Genomic DNA, 22,765 nt, shown 5'->3' with positions numbered 1-22,765 from the left:
AGCAAAGAGATAAATCTAATGGAGGTGTTGGGATCCGTGTCATGCTACCCTTATTTAATACCGTCATGCTAAAATTGTCGCACATATTATATATTAGAGATGATCTGCTATCATTGTAAACGAAACTCCACATCATTCCGTGCAAATTGAAATCTCCTAAAATCAAACGTGGAACAGGAAGGGCTTCGACAATTTCAGTTCAAATTGAACCGCTAAGCAGACGTAAAGTTTCTGCTACTTACAGAACACTTTTTGTTTTGCAACGGAGTGCAATGTCTTATCTGACGTGCCGAACGAAAACGTGTTTTCGACTATTTCTGGCTGATGCAGGTTTGGCCATTTAGGGGAGGCACAGTTTTTGGTTTTAAATTCGGCTTTTTTGATTTGACACATGGATCTTTTTTTTGAAGGTGTAATTTTAGGTGTCTTTTTTGGTATTTTGTGGTTTGGTAATCTCCTCTTAACAGACCCTTGAGGAGTGACAAACGAGGTATCTTCACTATTTTCATCAGAGTCAGATTCCTTTGGCTCCGCAAGATTTGAAAAACCGTTTTCGGTTTCCAAAGGGTGGTCATCAATGATCGTTTTAAGCATTTCTGCATATGTGCGCTTAGACCGTGCTTTTAAAGAATGCTTCATTTTGTCTTTACGCAACTTAAATGCAGCGCATACTGAAAGATCATGAGGACTCTCCACACAATAAACACATTTTTCAACATCTTTATCGCAAAGATTATCCTTATGAGGCCCTTGACATTTGATACATTTGGACTTATTACTACAGTAAGTAGCTGTATGCCCGAATTTTTTACAGTTCGTGCAATTCATAACATGCGGTATGAAAAGCCGAACAGGAAGACGAATTTTATCGATATAGACATGGTTAGGCAACGCAGATCCGGCAAATGTTACTCGAAATGAATCTGAGGGACGATAAGACTTAATTCCATCGACAATAGATGCTGAGTACAATTGCTTGCACTCGAGTAAGCATGGAGTTTTTAAAACGACTAAATCCATTTTTAAACTTTATATTGAACAGCAAATAATTTACAGGTTACAATATCGTTTGCCTGTTTCAAATCGTTAACAACAACTTGAATTTAATCTCTATTAACATTAGAGATTGCCTTGGCAATTACCACAAGCAGTTTTAACTACCTGCAGTCGTTAACTCACGAGCAGTATAATCGAAACACAACCTCTTCGCTTGAATGCTTTTTACTGCATGATAAAACATTTTGGATAGTTTTGGTTTTGCTCTGTCGTGACGTATAATTTATAAAAAACATATAATATAACCTTCGCTAATCATACTCAACAATTTCGGAATTGGATGTTAAATCAAAATAAAACTCATTAGCAGTTATGATTAATTTCGATTGTTAATGATGATGATTGAGCTTATGGTACAATAATGTTGGATTTTTTTAAATGCGGCTGTCTTAGTCTTATAATACAATCGAATATTGTCGACCTTCCAAGTTTCGCTCAACCTTTTGGTAAAGGACGTTTGAAAGAAAATTATTGTGTTACATTGTCAAAAACATTATGCTTTGAACAAGTTATTCAATGTAAAACTTACTAAAGTCTATCATTTATAGTAAAAATATCTAACAATACGTTGTTTGATCAATTTTACAACATGCTCAGAAATACTTAAAATATCGTACATTAGTACGAATATTAATTATATTGCTCCGAAATATTGGATTTTTTGTTGGTCACAGTTGTAGGGGTTGGACAAAGTTGTATGTTAGGGGTTATTGGCGCGGTTTGCGGAAGTGAACTACCATGTTCCAGCACATGTGTGAAGACAAATAGAAAAATTACCTTTTCTCTGGAGGCAGATAAAAGGTTTTTGTCTTAGACAATATTATAGTCATAGTAATTTCTGCAAACTTTGCTGAAGAAAATGTTTCGCTTACTATAACCGTTAACTCATTGTTCTATAGTATTACTAAAAGGTTTCAAATAATCAGTTTTCTCATTCTAATTTTTTTCACATTACTTCTAGGGAAATGGTATGCTCAGCAGAGTGTTAGATTTTGTAAAGATACGTAAAATATTAGAAAACTTCAAAGCTCCATGACTTTTTTTGAATAGGGTTGGAAAGTTTTATATAAAAAACGATCATATTTCGTACCTAATCATTTCAATAGGTTGCAAAAAGTTGCAGACCAAACCATTCTAGTTTAAATGTACTTTAAAGCAGTGGTGGAAATAAGCGCATTTTGCGCATGAAAATGTGAATCAAGATTTCCGATTGTTATTCAAAAAACCGAACACCGTGAATTAAAAAATTGGGTAACAAAACTAAAATTGTGATTATGTTTAAAATTGTGAGAAATGAGATTGAAGACGTTTTTAAAATCTAAGTAAAACCAAAATTTATCTTATCAAAAATCATTCATTTAAAAATTCATTATAATATCTACAATATATATGTGATATGAAGAGATAATACTGACTATTTTTATTTACTGTGAATCAAATAATTTGCTTATTTCCACCCCTGATTTGAAGTTCCCATTAAATTTTGAAGAAATGGTTTGTATCCGATAGTATTCTAGAATGAGTAAATGTATATTTGATGTATATGAGATTTATGGGCTTTACGCATTTAAATATTTTCTTAAACATAAATAAACGATTATGAATACAAGCTTTTGCTTAACAATTTGTTTACTCTTTTTTAAAAAAAAATGCTTATACGTTAACAATCCGAATGGACGAGTACCATAAACCAACTATACCAGATATCGTCAAACGTTAAGGAGTATGGTTTGGATGATACATGGAATAGGTCGTTAGGCAGGTCTGATTGTATTTTTACAAGCGAAAAGATTCAAAGATCATCCAAAAATGTACAAACAAAATTTCCCGATTTTTTTCAAAGCTGCTGTATCTCGAGAACATATAGCAATATAGATTAACATCTTTTTAATTGGAAATTTTGCGTTCATTCATAAAGTTTTGTTGAAAAATATTAAATAAACATTTTTATGTTTGAACTGATTTTCAAAAATTGACATTATTTTGAAAAATTGGAACATTTTCAAATATTATTTCTTCATTCTAAAAATTGGACAGTATTTTACTTTGAGCTATTAATACATATCCAAAATAAAAAAAAATCAAAAATACAAACATATTTTGAGATATTTGAATTTTAAGCGTTTTTTTCTCAAGGTATTTTTGCTTAGTCCTCTTATGCAAAATTTGAGCCACTCATGACAAAACAATAATGTTTACCACTTGTGACGCGTGCATTCGATGAAAAAACCTTAACGGAATATTCTCGAAATCTGTGAAGTCCCATGTAAATCTGGGGACAATACACTAAACCTAAATCGACCTACGGTCACCACAATTTGCTATGTCTTCACATGAAATATAAAACGATAATAATTTTAGACACACAAATGCCATTCAGCGCATAACCAATTTCCTTAATCGTCGAAATATCTTCTAAATTCTAAAGTATAAATAATATCGAATCGTAAAATATCAAACATCAACATAAGTAGGTAAGTAAAAAAACAATGCAATTTGACATATTATCAACAGACCTGCAATCCATTTAGAGTTTAAGCTTTTTCAAAGACATCGTATTAGTTGTGTTAAAATCGACAAGTGTCAAACGCACTCACGTAATTGTGCTGGACTTTTAACCAGTGAGTGATAAATTTGGCATAATATATAAAATGTGAAAAAGTTGCTAACTTAAGACAGATTTTGCTCCGTATACCAAGCGTTCTATGTTGAACTGCCAAGAGAGATAGTGGTTCAATAATGAGCTGCTATGCACTCTCGAGTCGAATATGAAACGTGATAAATTCATCCTAAGCATGCAAGTTTATTGAACAAAACATAAACGAACTATGTCAAACATTATCAGAATGAGACAAATCATCAAAACACAACAAACACAAACTAACGATGGACAGAATCATCGAAACACAGTGAAGCCAATAAAGATGATAAAGGAAAGGGAAACAGTGTCGAGAACTGTGTGTATTCAATTCGTTTGATGTGCTGACGCTCTCTCACATTCTATTCTGTTATGTAAGAAATAAACTCCCTTGGGATGCATTTTTACTTATAAACTATATTCCCAGCTCGCCTTTCGCCAATAACATCACATAGCATCGCTTGTAACAGTAAGATAAACGACGTTGACATTGTACTGCAAACGAGGGTACCATATGCCAATGAAAATAGTATGTTTTGGAATGATATTTGTTAGCTTGTTATGTGGAAAAAGCTGAGTCATAGCTCTTTCCTTTTATTATTGATAGAAAATTACATCATTCGTCTCGATAATATGTATGTAATTTCAGCTGTTTTTCAAAGTAGGGCTAATCTTATAAAAGTAAACAAATCAAGTTTATCTCTCCTAGAAATAAATGCTTAATAATCCTACAATTTTTCCTGAAAACTTGGATTCTACAAAAATCTCAATCTTAGTGATACAAAGAACTATAAGAAACTGTCATTGTATTTGTTTACGTATGTTTCGCGTTCCAATTGCTAGAAAGGAAGAGTGAAACTATTTATTGTTCAATCCTAAATCGGCCAGCTTAAGCCGAAGCTCGTTTACGTTCGGCACGAAAGTAAACCACAGGACCTTTCATTTGAACCTAAGTTTGTGAAAATCGGTCGCGCTATCTATGAGAAAAGTTAGAACACATATTTTCTTTTGATGTGGAACACATCTTTATTTTCTATATAGTGGTGCAAATCAGAAACTCAAGAAAAACTACACGTAGAAATGTGGTCAGGTTTTAAACACTTACAGCTCAGTCTATTTTGTATCAATTATTAATATTATTTCATCATTTGATAGGAAATATTTCTACGTTTCGATTTGAATGTATCAAGCCACGTATTTTCAATTATATTTAATTGAAATTTTGATTAGTAGCAAGCAATGTCCTATTCGGTTGCTAAAAATCTTTGACATACCGGATTTCCCTGCCATAGACGACGGTTTTGAAGGAGTAAGCGATGTATCAAAGAGAAAGCATCGCTCTGATTGGTCAATCGATGCAAAAGCGAAGCTGTTGGAAGCACGCGAATCTATAAATAGAAGCGAAATTAAAGCTAACGTTTCAGTTCTACTCATAGCATGCTAGAGGTAGGTTGTTGCTAGAGTGCAAGACAAAAACGCGTCATAAAACGATTTGAAGCTTTAAGGGCTGAGGCAAGTTGTTAGCGTGAAACCGCGTTGCTCGCTGTGCGTATTACATTTCTCTCCATGCTCTCTCGTAAATGTGTAAAATAACTCTCGATGTGGCCGGGTACATCACATAAAATTCAATAAAGCTACCGCTTGTTTGGCAGCCTTGCTGAGCCGATTTTATTTCTCTCTAATGTTTCGTTACGTTACCAGGTGCCGCCATAGAAATGGACTTACCATTACAAAAATAACATTCACTTATTTTTATCACGACAACATATATGTTTTTAAGCATTAATCGCCTCCAAACTAAATTATCTAAACATTGTCAGGATAGATTTTTGATCCATGCTTTTGAAGGCGAGATATTCAATGAACAAGTTGAAAGTTGCCGTTTTCAGCTATGCAATTTTTTCTTCAGAAATAAAACTTTCCCGACCGCTAAAGTCAAACAATCATTCTGAAAATTTCACAGAATAATCTAAACTAATTTTCAAAGAGATTGGAGGTTGGGTTTTTTTATATTCGTCACCGTTCCTGAGAAAATCAGATTTGAAGCGTGAAACACACACTGGCCTCAGCCCTTGATTGGTATGCTCTGATCTTGTGTCATGCAAGCTCGGAATTCCATGTTATGTCGTTTCCCCATGAGAAATTGACAACTACCTCTGGATAAATTTTGAGTGCTTAAGATTAATTTCTAATTTATATTAGATGAACTCGATTGATAATGAGAAATAGTTTATCGCTTCAACCGAAATCGCAGAATGGTAGAGAAACTTAACGCTAAAAAAACTGCTTGCATAAAAAACTTGAACACAAGCTTGGCGAAGAAAAGCTTAATTATCGAAATCGCAAGTATGTACAAAGATATAATTGCATACATTTGGGATAATGGTGCAATTTCGTCGGTTATAAAACAAATGCAAATCAAGACAAATCTCGATGAACATTAGAAAAGGTCCCAAGTGCAAAAGACAGTTTCTCTTGGTTTACTTTCTCTTTTTATTATTACGGCAAATTCCAGTTATTTCCAACAAATTCTACAGTGTATATCGAAAGTTGATGGTTTTTGCTACAATCCTATGTGAAGTGTTAGATGGGAAGATTGCTGATTGGACCGTAATACTCGAAAGAGAAAGTAAACAAAGAGAAACTGTCATTTGCACTCAAAACCTTTTCTCGTGTTTATATTCAAATAATGTGTTGGTTCGGATTGATTGAACTTTTTTTTATTGTAGATCATTAGAAATTTTGGTTGCCTTGTTCCACATCAATGGTTCGAACAACCCCATGGGGCTGATCCTTTTAGTTTTTTTTGCACATTTTACCCCATAACTCCCGAACCGGAAGTCGGATCCAAATAATATTCAGGAATTTTTTATAGGACCACATGACCTTTCATTTGAATCTAAGTTTTAGGCCTTTCAAAGTTACCCATCTCTGAGAAAAGTTAGTGCAAAAAAACGTGTCATACACGCATACGCACATACACACACAGACATTTTGCGTACTCGACGAACTGAGTCAAATGGTATATGACACTCGGCCCTCCGGGCCTCGGTTCAAAAGTCGGTTTTCACAGTGATTGAACAACCTTTCTATATGGGAAAGGCAAAAAATCGAGTTGCGAAACTCTTATGTGGATTTGTTCAGTGGAAAGTGGAAAAAATTGCATACCTTTTCAATACTACACAATACAATATAGAATCTACCAATTGAGTAATTTGACGTCTCAATAACGCACTCGGATGCAGTGTGTACGGATATATTTGCACGCGGAATAAAAATGTGTGCGATCCGCAGTCAAGTTGGTTGCTGGTAAATTCAGCCCCATCTGGGAAGCCATGATACTATGGTAAGCATCCTTCTGCAACGTTCAAAACAATGAAGAAGAATTGCTAATAAAAAATTGGATATTACTAACTACACATGCTTTCAGTACCTTTTACCATACTTTTCCACAAATTATATCATCACTATGACAAAAAATAACAAGACTAACGGAGACCGGGGCGAAAATGGCCATGGGGTGAAAAGGTAAAAGCTCAGAATCGTTTTTTCTTAAATTTATTTTTCATACGCAGGTGTCTTCTTCTTCTTCTTCACTTCTGGTGGCGTCACCTCACTTGATGACGCCGATTGATGGCACAGCGATTTAGCTATATTGCCAGTTAGCTTTCGTTTATAGTCCAATGGACTTTCTTTTCACTGGACTACAAGTGAAACCCTCGCTATGTGACAACGTGGAGTCACCGAAGTACGGATGAAAATCCTTTCTTTCTCGCGAAATACTCGAATTTTCACCGCACTAACACGATACGACGTGTTAACTCGTTAAGGGTTTCACCGGAAGTGATACGCAGGTGTCACTAACATTAAATGAATTTTGCGACAGTTCGACAGGAGGTATCGACAGGAACATCATGGATGGTGTAGATACAGCAGTACTGAGACTTCGGTGGGCACATTTGTAGTTTTGTAGCTCTACGTACGGCACTTGCAAGCGCATTGGGAAACTCGTCGGTATCATCTTTCTAGAATCCCCCGTGCCTACTTTGAAGTAACTATTCCCGCAATCTAGTTGTTTTTGCAGTAAATCGGTTGTCAATCAAGACGATGCACAGTGGTCCAAAACTGGAAAAAGACGGTCAAAAGTATGTACTGACTTTCACTGATTTTTAAGCTAACGTGTCTTCGAAGAAGTTTTACAAGATTATGTTACGCTTCTTTAGAAAGCGGCACCTTAATTTTTGTTAAGGGGGTAGTACCAATTTCAAATAAAAATAATTTTTTTTTCACAAAGAAAATGTTTTTTCTATCTCATTTTGAAGAAAAAGACATTTGAAGTATTTTTGCTGAAGATATAAATAATGTAAAAAAATATTTTTTGATATATATTCACTTTATTTTAAAAACAGTTTTTTGATTTTTATTTTGTTTACTTTTTGACAATTAACAATATCAGAAAAAAAAATCTAAGTGGAACTCGATGCAATTTTTTTAGGCCTTTTCAAAGTTAGTTTCAAATATTGAAAATCCGAAAAATTATCAAAAGTTCAACACATATTCAAAAAAATGGAAAAATTAACAAAAAGTCCGATTACTCCGATCGAAATCTTTGATGTACAGAGAACAATGCTATGCGAACTAACTTGTCTGCGAATTTTTATTATGTCATATTTGAGAATATCTGCAAAAGTTGCATCACTGAATGTACCTTAGCCTACTGAGTGAGAGGTAAGATTTCTTATTGACAATGGCTCATTCAATCTGTTAAAGAACTTTAACAATTCATTTATAACTCGCTCTTCATGAGCCGAAGATCCGTTCAGTTCGTAGCTTGTTTCCACCTTACCAGCTAGGATGCCAGGTAATTTTTTCAAAAGTCTGTGATCAAGCCAAAAACTTGTCTGTGAACGTTTCCCCGTTTCCATAATAACTGATCGGAATTATTTTGGTAAGGTCTCACTATTTCCTACCGCTCTGTAATTTTTGGTGCTCAACTGTGACTATTTTCAGAAATCTGTACCATTTTTTGAATCTGTGCAAAAGGTTGAAAATCTGAGAAACACAGATTAATCAGTGAACCTGGCATCCCTGCTTACCAGTGCGGTGAACTGGTGAGCTGCGGTTCTTTTAAAAAGAACTGTGAGCTATCAGCTCACTTTGAAGATTCGATTCACTGGAATAGCTCAGGAGCGAATTGCACATCTCCACGCTCACTGCAAAAGTGAGTTACAGAAATAGCAGACGCATGACGCCCTCCATTTCTTATCCGTTCATGGTTTCAGCATTGTCATAGTGAAAATGAGTCACACGAATTGTACTCAAGATATTCTCATTAGAAAATAAATTGGATTAGGAATATATTTTCCTATAAGTATTGTAAAAGTTTGCTGCATTAAGTTGCATATTTCGCTTCAGTACAAGGTTTCCTAGGTAAAAATAGGTAAAATGATGTATAACTTTTCCAGAAAAGAATAAACCTATGGATTACCTTCTACAAAATTATAGGATTTTATATTTTCTACAATTGTTCTAAACAAAGTATGTATAAAAACATAACTTGAAACAAGTTATGATTAAAAAAATTAGTTTTAAGAGGGTTGTGATAATTCAATAATTTAAACTAACTTTGAAGAGGCCTAAAAAAAAGTTCCATCGAGTTCCACTCAAATTTTTTTATAGTATTGGGCATATCTTTTCCTATAAATTTTGTAAAAATCAGCTGCATAGAGTTGCATATTTCGCTTCGGTGTAAGGTTTTATCAAAGGCAAAAAAGGTAAAGTGTTGAATAACTTTGCCAGGAAAGAACAAACCTATGCACTACCTTCAACAAAAATAAGAGATTTTTTATTTTCTTCAATTATTCCAAATAAAGTATGCACAAAAAACTAACTTGAAACAAGTTATAAATAAAAAAAACTGATTTTAAGGGGACTGCCATAAAAACGCTTTGTATATCCGAAACGGTGCAACATAGACTCTTGGTATATTTGACAAAGTAAATTATTTTCAATAGTTCTAAAACTTTGCAGAAGAAAAAAATTTTCTATCTCTTAAAAAAAAAAGTTATGGTTATATTTTTAGTCAAAGTAGGCCATGAACAATTAGGGATATAATCAAATTTCGCGGTATATATTTGTAAATATTTTCTTAAAAGCAAGTATATGCATTAAAAGAGCGGTTTGGCAGCTACTGATTTATGTCCACGTTTTTATTGATTCGAACCACTTTGCGATGGTGCAAAATGCTTCACCAGAATGCAATCACAATCCCCTCCCACATATAAGCTTTGTATCAAAGCTTTGAAAGTTTAAGAGGGACTATGTGGGATAGATGATATTCATTTGGAATGAAAACAGTTTATTAGTCTGAATAAGTCTAGAGTTTAGATTGATTTGGCTCTAGTAAACTACTAACGCTTCGGATGTCTCTTGTTGACTTGATGTCAACATTACGGATGAGATGTCCTCACTGTCCTTACATTCACGTTACGTATTACATTTGCAATAACGCTCCCAATATTACCGACTTTTCGTTTTTTCATGTCTTTTCTAGAAAAAAATTTCAAACGCAGACTTTATAGTTCGTATTTATTTTGGATAGTTTTGCAATCTAATGGAAAGATCTCTAGTAGGTTATATAAACACTAAACAAAGCATCAATACAGCTGGATTGGTGCGAAAATATGGAAGCGCGATCAGTATCACCCGATGAATACAAGTTCCCTTCACAAGTCTCGTTTTATCTTTCTCTATAAAAAGATAGTGTTATATACTATTCGACTCAGCTCGACGAGATCGAAACACACCTGTGTGTATAGACCTTACAACGAAATTTTTATATCTCAATTTCCCGAGATGGTAGAACCGACTTCAACCATATATTCCGTAGATATAATGGTAAAAGTGACGTAACAGATATACCGCGTTGTTTTTTACGCTCAATTTTCTTACAGATGGTTAAAACATTAAACGTTAAACGATTTCAACAAATTTAAACTCGTTTGAAAGCTACCATTGAAGTGTGGATTATTAATGATGATCAAATGGTTGGCACTTCTGGTTCCGGAGATATAACGGTATAAATGACGTAAGCAACAAAGCGCGTTTTTCTACCGCTAAGTTTTCTCAGATATGGTTGTGTCGATTTTAACAAGACTAGGCTCTTTTGAAAGCTACTACTAAATTGTGAATCGAGTTCAACGATTAAATGGCTGGCATTTCCATTTGCGGAGATATAATGATATTAGTGACGTAAACGACAATAAGCGCTGTTATTTTCTAAGCTCAATTTTCTAAGAGATGGCTGAGTCTGGCTTAGATTTGATTTAATGCTGCTATTAGATCATTGTTCAAGTTTAAATCTCAAATAGCTGTCACTTTATGTTTCGGAGATATAATGGTATACGTGACATAATCGCCAAAAGAAAAAGATGGTTTTTTATTGCAAAATTTTCTCAATGATGTCTTAGACGATTTCTAGGCTCGTTTGAATGCTACTATTGAATTTTTGATGAAGTTCGAAAATCAAATGGTTGTCACTTGCTGTGTTGAAGTTATAATAGAAGAATGTAATGTACCAAAACTTCTCGAAATTAAACAAATCGATTTCTACATATTCGCTTGAAAGCTATTTGGTTATGTTATTTGAAAAGCGCACAATACTAATGGTCGAGGATAGAATCGTACAAATTTTTTAATGAGGCTATTAAATTATTTCAATGGCAAGAGAAATATATTATCAAACCACCATATGGATTAAGGAGGGTTTTGTATTGTTGCAATTCAAGGAATATAATGCATTACAGCTGTGGGGTATAATGTATATTATTGTGGAACATACCACTGATTTGTTATGGGGCATTTTATACGGCTGCTGGAGCATTATGTTCAAGGCAAAAGAGGAAACTGAGAATATGATCGTTTTAAAAAATATATTTTTTTAAATAATCACTTCTCGCAGAATCATAGAAAAAAATGTTTCTCAGTTGTGTTGCAATCAAATACCCACATTCTCGAAGAAAATAATTAATACACTAGCTGACCCGTCGAACTTCGTCTCGCCCAAAAATTTTTTCGAGTTTATGTTTTCGTACATCAGAATTTTTAAACGACTAAGTGGTTGACGTTTCTCTCCATTATTTTTTTGATTACTTAACCTACAATCAACGGAATTTGACACACATTTGCTTTAGCCCGAAAAGAAATACCACAAAAAATTAATGTGAAATACTTCTGTGAGGCAAAAATCGAGCAAATGCACTGATTCTCATCTCTAATTAAAGAGTTTATCTTCTAGAGTTGTTCATTCGGTAGAGAAGAATATATTTACAATTAGTATTTAGCCCAAGTAACCAAAAGTTCGTTAAAAGGATTTGGCTTTAGTAATACACAAAGCATTCTGAAGAGTTCGTTTTTAAGGAATTGCGCATACTTGAATGTTCACCCGACGCAACAGAACAAACTTTGAAGCAGTTCCTAATACAGTTTTTAAACAGCGAGAAAGTATCCTCAGAACTTTTTCTGTGCGTTTAACTCTAACAAAGTGAATATTTTTCAGGCACTGTAGAACTTTTGGTTGCTTGGAGAGACGACGCTTAAATTTCAATTTGGTATTGATCTTACCAATTAGAAAAAAACTTCACAGAACATGGAATATAAAATTGCAGTCTCAATCCATTATTGTAATCATCTTGAACATTGATCTAATTGTCACTTATTATGTGCGCTTAGTGTAGTCTAATTAATTGGAAAGCAAAATGAAAGAAAAATTTCTTAGTTTGCCTTTAGAGCTTCTACACGGAAAAGCCAGCGATCGCAAAACAACTAAAATATTAGTTGTTTTTCTGATTTTGATTGGTTAAAATTTGGTACAACTAATCGATTGTTGTTTTAACTAATCTGTCATGATTTATCGTGCTGGCAGCTTAGCAACGACACCCAACAAGTAATGAAACGTTTCAGTTGAGCAATGCCAAGCACAATTGAGCAAAGACACAATCCCAGCAAAGTTACTTGTATGCATGAAAGCAAAAAAAATGTCTCAGTTGTTTCAACCAATTATTCAGTTATTTGAACTTAAAACGCCAATTGCAATAAATATTTTTTACTGTTAGCCTCTTCGAGGGCAGCTAATCGTTCACTGCTTGAACAACGAAATTTTATCTAATTAACTGCTTATATCTTTATCACTAAACTCACAAAGGATATGGAAATGAGCCAAAGGATTACAATTCTCAAAAGTGAACTCACCAGAAAAATGGTCACAGGGAATTAGGAAATTTTTCCTTCACTTGCAGAATGGCTCGCTGGTAAACCTAATACTACAGATACACTTTCAAGAAAATACAAATAGTACCACTTCACTTTAGCAGCAAATTTTGAAGCGTTAAGCGGTTTCAATAACATTGACATGAACTGTCCTAGAATACATTACTCTCAGATGAAATTAAAACATTTATACTGTAGGAATATCTATTTAACACATGGAAAACTTGTTTTACAATTAACTGTTATATTCTTCTGCATACTTTCACTTACGTAAAACGACCACTACGTAACTAACATAAATGACGCTAATTTACCATTGAAAATTTTCAATATGAAACGCTTCTGGTGAAATGAAGAGGATTTTGTTCTGCCTTTCGCTGTCTTCGTTCTGCGCCAAGTGACAGCATTTGAATACAACAATTTTGGTTACCTGAATGGTTATGTCAAAATCAACAGATATGTTAGTTAAATCAACAACATTTTAGTTGAAACAACCAGGGCGTGAAACAACAATTGCAATATTGTAATTTTGTGATCTGCGGGTTCTCCGTGTACAGCTCAATCTTTTCATTGATTCACTAAAAAAAATTATAATTCATCTGACTTCATCACACACAATCCTTTAACGTGTAAACGATATCAGACCTTTTGCTTTTGCGTGTAAACACAATCCTTTAACGTGTAAACGATATCAGACCTTTTGCTTTTGCCTACACTGTTCATACTCGCATATTAGTCCCTTATCGATTTTCGCCAATTTTGAGTTAGCTTTAGGAATGCAATTTATCCTCAATATACTTCTAGAAATTGCATTAAAAGTTGAGGAATTGTTCAGTAAAATGTGAAAGTATCAACTCATATCAGTCCCATTCAGTGCAAATTTCAATAATTTTATTTGTTGCAATATTGGAATAGCAAAGGTGTGTTACCGATATTTCATGTAATAATACCATGATTTAGCATTAGGTAGTACAATAAATCCAAAAATTGGAAATAAAATTTTTATCGTCTTTTTCTCGACATGTCGATTTTCCATATGGGACTGATATGCAAGTATGGACAGTACAGCGGTCATACAGCCATATGCATTCCGCCATTAATTCATTTATGTCGTATTCACCCCAACTTTTGTCAAACCGTTTGTTCAAAGTGAGTTCGAACCTAGTTTCAACGTTGTTGGACTGAAAATCGAGTCAGTTTCGAACCTGGTTTTTATATCAGGTTTGCTCAAACCCCCGTTGCTAAGTGCGGACCCAACACAGTTTCGTGAAAAGTGTATGTTTAATGAAACTACCCAGTAAATCCGAACATCGGACGCATCGTGCAAGAAAGCTTTTGATTGCGTTTCGAGCTTACATAGTGTATCGGCAGAACAAAAGAGTGAAGAAATACCAAAGCAGAGAGCGGATGTCTGATACTCAGGGGATGTGGTATATCGGGGTTGGATTTTCAACCCCGAACATAGGGCCAGAGTTTTTCTGGCCCTAAGAGGCGAATGACCATAAGTTCAAAGCCTCTATGATCGAAACAAACGAATGTATTTCACACCCTATCGGGGAGACGTCGGCTCGAAAATGCCTTGTTTGATGTTCCCTCGCTCTGTTTCTATAGCGATACATAATGTAAACATAAAGCTTTTTCAGATCGACGCGGTTGATGCAAATGGTGCAGAATTGTCCGATGACGGACCGATCGAAGCGCTACGATCGGCCCCATATCGTGCTCAATCGGTCCGATAATCGGACCGATGATCGGACTTATGCGGGTCTACAAATTTCACTGGGTACCCTGGGTCAGTTAAAACAGTCATGTGCATTCCGCCATCCTGTAATTTTTCAAGAAATAACTTCGATACCCAATTAAGCACGTGGCTCGAAATGACAAATCGCATGGATCAAGTACATGTACATGCATGCATGTGAAATCTCCACACAAAACTACTCGTTGCGCGCCAAACAATTTTTTCAACGATCTAGTATTCTTATCTTCAACGACCAAACACTTATGACACTCGTTGCGCGCCAAACATCAATCGTAGATTTAGCAATCATTGACGACTTTATCAACGGAAAATTCCATTTTCCATACAAAATAACTTAAATTTCCCAAATTTTTTTATGTACGAACCCGGCGGGGGTAGAAACTAATCAAACAAAAAAGAATTGTGTAAAACCGTCCATTCGTTCTTCCGTGATGCGGTTACAAAGAATGACCTCTGCATTTATACATATATATATATATATATATATATATATATATATATATATATATATATATATATATATATATATATATATATATATATATATATATATATATATATATATATATATATATATATATATATATATATATATATATATATATATATATATATATATATATATATATATATATATATATATATATATATATATATATATATATATATATATATATATATATATACAGGGTGATTTTTTAAGAGCTTGAGAACTTTTTTAAACAATAAAACGCATAAAATTTGCAAAATCTCATCGGTTCTTTATTTTAAACGTTAGATTGGTACATGACATTTACTTTTTGAAGATAATTTCATTTAAATGTTGACCGCGGCTGCGTCTTAGGTGGTCCATTCGGAAAGTCCAATTTTGGGCAACTTTTTCGAGCATTTCGGCCGGAATAGCCCGAATTTCTTCGGAAATGTTGTCTTCCAAAGCTGGAATAGTTACTGGCTTATTTCTGTAGACTTTAGACTTGACGTAGCCCCACAAAAAAATAGTCTAAAGGCGTCAAATCGCATGATCTTGGTGGCCAACTTACCGGTCCATTTCTTGAGATGAATTGTTCTCCGAAGTTTTCCCTCAAAATGGCCATAGAATCGCGAGCTGTGTGGCATGTAGCGCCATCTTGTTGAAACCACATGTCAACCAAGTTCAGTTCTTCCATTTTTGGCAACAAAAAGTTTGTTAGCATCGAACGATAGCGATCGCCATTCACTGTAACGTTGCGTCCAACAGCATCTTTGAAAAAATACGGTCCAATGATTCCACCAGCGTACAAACCACACCAAACAGTGCATTTTTCGGGATGCATGGGCAGTTCTTGAACGGCTTCTGGTTGCTCTTCACTCCAAATGCGGCAATTTTGCTTATTTACGTAGCCATTCAACCAGAAATGAGCCTCATCGCTGAACAAAATTTGTCGATAAAAAAGCGGATTTTCCGAATGGACCACCTAAGACGCAGCCGCGGTCAACATTTAAATGAAATTATCTTCAAAAAGTAAATGTCATGTACCAATCTAACGTTTAAAATAAAGAACCGATGAGATTTTGCAAATTTTATGCGTTTTATTGTTTAAAAAAGTTCTCAAGCTCTTAAAAAATCACCCTGTATATATATATATATATATATATATATATATATATATATATATATATATATATATATATATATATATATATATATATATATATATATATATATATATATATATATATATATATATATATATATATATATATATATATATATATATATATATATATATATATATATATATATATATATATATATATATATAGATGTAGAAATATCTCAATATTTTCTTAAAAGGGACATATTATAACACTTTACCCTAACAAGCTTTTAAATCCGACCTCAATGACAGTACGTTTAGCTCGTGAGCAATGCTTGTGTGTCCATTTGATCAAAGGAGTAAAGTCACATGGATTTTCTTAATTTTATTCAGATCCGACTTCCGGTTCCGGTATCACGGGGTGATGAGTGTTTAATGTAATATACCGTTATATAATGAAGCTACGATATCAAGTATCTGCCATATGGATCTGTATTTTCATTCAAGTGTCAACAGTCACAGTAATCTGAGATTGTGAATATTTGCATTTACCTCTATGAATCCAACTAAAAAAAAGTTCAATTTGACCATCAATTGTAAAAACATGTCAATTGAAACCATTCAATAAATGTTAATTGTATTAAATTGTATAGCAGTTTTGTTATTAAAATCTTGAAAGAAAACTAATCCGTTTTGTGTTCAAATTCTTAACGAAGCTGACTTTAGCCAACTGCAAAATTATAGAAATAACATTTTAAGGCGCTCATGAACATTAACCTCACAATAAATATTGTATATTTGCACCTAACGAAGTTAATACCAGTATATCGATTTTACATTATAAACTTTTTTGAAAAATTATATGTTCGCAATAATTTCGAAAAAATAAACATATTGTAGTGAGCACATTTATTTCTATTAGCAAAATGGAAAACAAAATATTACCAGACGTAGCTGTTTAAATCATGATTTGAATTGTAAATCGTTGTGCCTCAATTAACCGATTGACTCGTTATTCATTATACATGCATTTCACGTGTTGCAATTTTGAAGGAATCATCAGTAGTAGGGTTAATGAAACTGTTTGTATTATTTTCATGCAATATTGTTTTTCGATAATAAACCTAAAATAACTTTTATTTTTTAAAGGTATTTAGAGAACTGGAGCTTCCTGCTGAACTGTCCAGAACCAGAGGATTGCGAGAATCAATTATTGAGCAGCGAGTAGAATTTATTTATTCAGTTGTTAACAACACTGACATACGAAACCTGGAAGTGCTACTTTCACTAGAACTACAGAAATACGAAAAGGTACTTGAGCGTTAATTCTCTACATATGTGAGTATATCAAACACTTTTTCTTAAACAGATCGTACAAGATGCCGCACAAGGAGGAATATCGATAGATGTGGAAACAAACTTCCCGGTGGAATCAGAAAAATGGAGTATTTTACAGGCAGTGTTTTTTGCATCTACAGTTCTTACTACAATAGGTATACTATGAATAAATTTTCAATGACTGTCATTGTTTCCACACAGAAAGAAACAATTAGTTTTACAGGTGGCAGAATTCTACAAACGATACAATTCACAACTACTTAATTTTTCAAATAACGCAATATTCCACTCGCACAGAATTTTACTTGCTCCAAGTGTAATTTGCCCTCGGCCACCAAGTGCCGCAGTATGGATTTATATGTATCAATTACTCAATGAACAGATATGAGCTCTGCGGTCCAGTCAAGTAGCCGATGTGCTTGTGATCTAATGTTTCTCGGTTCAAGTCGCGCTGCTGCTATCGATCTTTTATTTTTTATTTCATTCGAATTCAAGACATGTAATTTTTAAATCAAATCAATTTTACATGTTCTCGAATACAAATTTGTATGAAATACTATGCTCCATTTATGTGCATTTTATAAGATGTAAAATCACAAAAATTTTTCGAACTGTGCAAAGATACTATAAGTCAGTCTACCCACAATAAATGCCTTTACGACAACAATCTCTTTTAAGGAAAGTTTAATTTTAGAAGCAGACAAAATGGTACCTTGACATAACGATCAATGATTTTTGATTCTTAAAATCTCTATGTTTACTCTCTGAAACACAGCAAAACAAATGATAACTGTTAGGCCGTGAATGTTGAACTTCAATGTAAACTTCCCTTTACGAACAGGTTGTATAAAAGTATAAATCTACTATATCTATATCCGGTGCATTTGTTGGAAACAATAATCAGTCAATTGTGATACTCCGACGCAGTGAACGTTTCGACTCCTTGGAATTCTTGTGTTTTTTCATTTCTGGTATAGTAGTTTTAGTCTAGTGGTCATTCGTCTCTAGGGTCAGAGACTCTACGAATTTGGTAATCGAACCCTAGTAGCCTTCATGAAAGGCGACGTTTCCGAGTTCTTGGGATCCGAATGTTTATAGTGTCCTAAACATACCTTCAGTGATGGGACACACGATTCCTTCCATCCATTTCTCTGGTAAAATCTCGTCCTCCCAGATCTTGGTAATGACCTAGTGCAGTGCTTTTATTAATGCATTGCCACTGTGTTTTAATAAGCTCGCTTGGTAGTTGGTCAACACCAGCGGACTTATTATTTTTCAATCGGTCTACCTCCTTCTCCACTGGTTGGAGGTCTGGGACCGGCAGTCTATCGTCCTCCGCACGCGTTCCCAAGTTAGTTACCGTCCCGCCATTTCGTTTTGCGCCACATCGCCCTTGAGGTACTCGTCGAAATACTGCCGCTACCTTTCGATCACTCACACAGTTATTCGTGAGAAGATTCACGTTGGTGTCCTTGCACATATGGGCCTGTGGCATATGGTCTCTGTGCGAACGGCTCACCTTCTCGTAGAACTTGCTTGTGTCATAAGCACGGAACAGCTGTTCCATCGCTTCGCGATCTCGGTCTTCCTACGGGACACCGAGTTTAATCTATTCCGGGCCTGTCTGTATCGCTCCTTGTTTGCTCTCGTCCGGTGTTGTAGCTTTCTTGCACTAGCTGCATTCTTCTCGGTCACTAACTGTTCACAATCGTTGTCGAACCAGTTATTTCTTACATTCAGAGCCGCCATGCCTAGTGTTGATGATGCAATGCTACCTATACGGATGTCTTCTTCAAGAGTAGCTGCGCCAAGCTGCTCTTCTGTTGGTAGTTCCACTGCCAACTGCTGCGCGTAATCTTGAGCTAATCTAGCATCTTGGAGCGACTCGATAATGAATTGCGACGTTCGGTTTCAACCTATGGTACCCACCGTCGAAAGTTTTGAGCGCATGCATATAGCAACCAAGTAGTGGTCCGAATCTATATTCGCACTGCGGCAGGTGCGAACATTGTCGATGTCCGAGAAAATTTTTCCATCGATCAAAACGTGGTCGATTTGGTTTTCGGTCTGTTCGTCAAGTGATCTCCAGGTAGTTTTGTGGATGTCTCTACATGAGGAGACTACCCTCTCCGTGTGAATAGCGCACGTTAATGATGCTGTAGTTGAAAAAACAGCCTTTAATTCTCAATTTACTGCCACCCTACGAAGCCAGCCCTCAGGACGTTCGTTGTGCCACAGCTTTGGTCGAAGGTAGCCGCTCAATGTCCGCTTTTCCACACCTTCTGCCCCAGCATACGACAAAAGCTTCCACCGGGGTTAATTACCCGATCTCCGCAAGGGTTGCTCGTATCCCAACCTGTATTACCTGTAGGTAGGGATAGGAGTTACCGAACTGGAGGCTAGTGGACCAAGAATGTGTGTGTATGTGTCAAATAATTTAAAATTTTTCTCGGAGATGGCTTGGCCGATTTTCACAAACTCAAAGTCTCAACTAAAAACTCTTATAGTCCCATAGTTTACTATTGAATCTCATCCGGATCCAACTTAAGGTTCCGGAATCATAATGTGTTTAAAATTGTCATTTAGAGCGGCGATGAAAAAAGGTGAAATTCTTCTAAATTCTTCTACTAAAAACTGTTTTAATTTGTATGCTATATTAGTTACTTACCGAACGAACCAACTTCGGTTATAACGGTGCCCAGTTTTTTGTTCTTGTTGCTAGAAATAGTGGTCAAAAACTCTAAAACGGAAATCACTCATTTTTCTCAGAAATGGACTTATCGATTTTTACAAACTTAGGCACAATTGAAAGGTCCTATAGTCCATAAGTTGCTATTGAAAGGCATCATTTCACCGTTATGTGCCCTAGCACAAAATTTGGCTAACCCCTAAATGACCAACCCTGTATCGGCCAGAAATAGTCGAAAACACGTTTTCGTTCGGCACGTCAGAAAAGACATTGCATTCCGTTGCAAAACAAAAAGTGTTCTGTAAACATCAGAAACTTTACGTCTGCTTAGCGGTTCAAGTTGAACTGCCGTGTTTAGCACTAAGCAGTACAATTTGAACTGCTCTGCACTGATGAGTCAAAGACGAAACGTAAAAATAATAAAAAAGGTTATGTTTTCTAGTACAAAATTTGGCGTACCCCTAAATGATCATTTCACCGCCCTGTGGATAAAAACCAGTTTTTATCTTCAATGAAGTTCATAGCAACGAATCGTTTGATAAAAACAGTTTTGAGTAAATAAACTAATAAATACCGAAATACTAATATAATATTTAAGGAAACTAGTAGTAATATGTTTCATTAAATACTAACCGTTGTGATTGTATCCGAAATGTATTAGGTTTAAAGTACTATACATGGTGGATACTACGGCAAAGGAAAACTAATGTATATTGGCTTATGAAATAAACGTATTCAGAAAAAAATGCATGGTATTGTTTCGACTCCGAAAATACTGGCATGTCGTAGCGTAGCATCCTAGAGCCGATTATTGATTAAAACCAATGGGGACATACTACCTTTCATTAAGATCTAAGTTTGACATTTTTGGATTCTTGCAGAAACAAAAATCACATTTTTATTAAAAACTAGACGATTAGAGTGACGTTATGATTGTTGTCTACCCCAATGGTGTTTACCTTATCAAGCTATTACTCACAAAGTAACAATATCATAAAATATTTCTTCTATCCGCAGGATACGGTAACATCGTGCCTGTAACTCTAGGAGGACGCATCTTCTGCATACTTTATGCACTCATAGGAATCCCACTAACATTGACCGTAATTGCCGACTGGGGTCGTTTATTTGCAACAGCTGTATCTACCGTGGGACGGCACTGGAAGACTATACTTCCTTTCGCAAGTAAATTATTTTGCTGCATTCCACAATATTTGTACTTTCGCTTATATACGTAGCTCTCACTTTTCGAGCATTGATATGTTCGGGAATTTACATACGTTAGAGACTTTGTTTTGATCATTTATATATCATTTTCAGGATTTTGTCCAGATGTCGGAATAAAAATGTCTGATAAAAAATGGCTCTATGCAGTCGGTGCCGTAGGTTTTCTTGGGGTCTATTTAGCTGCAGGAACTGGGCTTCTGCTATTATGGGAAGATGATTGGAATTTTTTCGATGGATACTATTTTTGTTTTATCACCATGACTACCATTGGATTTGGCGACTTAGTTCCAAGTGAGTTTTACATTTTTCATTAAAAAATATAAACAATTAAATGCTTTTTATGTAGGCAAACCTAATTACATGTTACTGTGCACGTTATACATTCTGGTTGGACTTGCCTTAACTTCGACTATCATCGAACTTGTTCGGCGGCAGTATGCTCAAAGCTGGCATAAGCTTCAGGTGATTAATCTTCCAAAAATAAATAGGTAAAAACTAATCAATTTCATTTCTTGATGAAGGCTCTTTCCGGACCACTTGCTGATACTTTGCGTCGATTAGGGGAATCGGCAGGTACTGGAATAGACGTTACAGCACTGCAAAACGATCTAAGGCGTGTGTTAACTGTAGTATCGATGCCACGACGCCATGGTAGCAAAAAGGGTGATCCCAATCAAATGGCAGCTCTAGAAGCAATAACGAACGCAATTTTACAGGACATAAAAGAGAAACAGCTAAGCAAGGATCCACCCGAAGTGGTTCAAATTGTAATTTACGAGTCTTCGGTATAATAACAAACTATAAAAAAAATTGCCGATCTTTTTGGAAACTAATGAGAAGGCTTTGTATCTAATTAATATCAACAGCAACCAATACGAATCTTTTTATTTGGACTTACTTTACTATGGGGCACCTTTCGAAAAATTGACCTTCTGAGAGAGTGCAAAGTTTTTCATCGTGAATATCTGAAATTTTCTGTTGTATGCCATAATCTCAAATAATTCAAAATTAAACTTCTGAAATGTTTCATATCAACGAGTATCAAAAAGAAAAACTCATGACGCGTGTTTGCCTTTCTCGTATTTTGAAAGCTCGTAGCTCAGTGATCTCTAGAAAGTATCTTATAATCTAACTACCAATAGATTCGACATTTTTCAACTTGAACGTGTATTGCAACAACATTGAAGTGTTTCAATAGTGCACTATTGAAA

The 22,765-nt window shown here is 35.0% G+C and overlaps 1 protein-coding gene across 1 annotated transcript in view; it reads left to right on the top strand.

Moving 5' to 3' along the window:
- Positions 1 to 22,370, top strand: part of LOC131440740 (TWiK family of potassium channels protein 7) — a 50,694-nt gene extending 28,324 nt beyond the window's left edge. Inside the window, exons 2-7 of the mRNA XM_058612270.1 lie at positions 17,450 to 17,611; positions 17,670 to 17,793; positions 21,345 to 21,512; positions 21,648 to 21,845; positions 21,901 to 22,016; positions 22,076 to 22,370. Of these exons, the coding sequence (XP_058468253.1) occupies positions 17,450 to 17,611; positions 17,670 to 17,793; positions 21,345 to 21,512; positions 21,648 to 21,845; positions 21,901 to 22,016; positions 22,076 to 22,345 (1,038 nt within the window). The 3' untranslated portion in view covers positions 22,346 to 22,370. The remainder of the gene's footprint in view (positions 1 to 17,449; positions 17,612 to 17,669; positions 17,794 to 21,344; positions 21,513 to 21,647; positions 21,846 to 21,900; positions 22,017 to 22,075) is intronic.
- Positions 22,371 to 22,765: the final 395 nt, after the last annotated feature.

This window comes from Malaya genurostris, chromosome 1, assembly GCF_030247185.1.
Source record: "Malaya genurostris strain Urasoe2022 chromosome 1, Malgen_1.1, whole genome shotgun sequence".
In the NCBI taxonomy this organism is placed as follows: Eukaryota; Metazoa; Arthropoda; class Insecta; order Diptera; family Culicidae; genus Malaya; species Malaya genurostris.
Note: the sequence above shows the minus strand (reverse complement) of the source record. Positions and strands in the feature narration are given on the sequence as shown.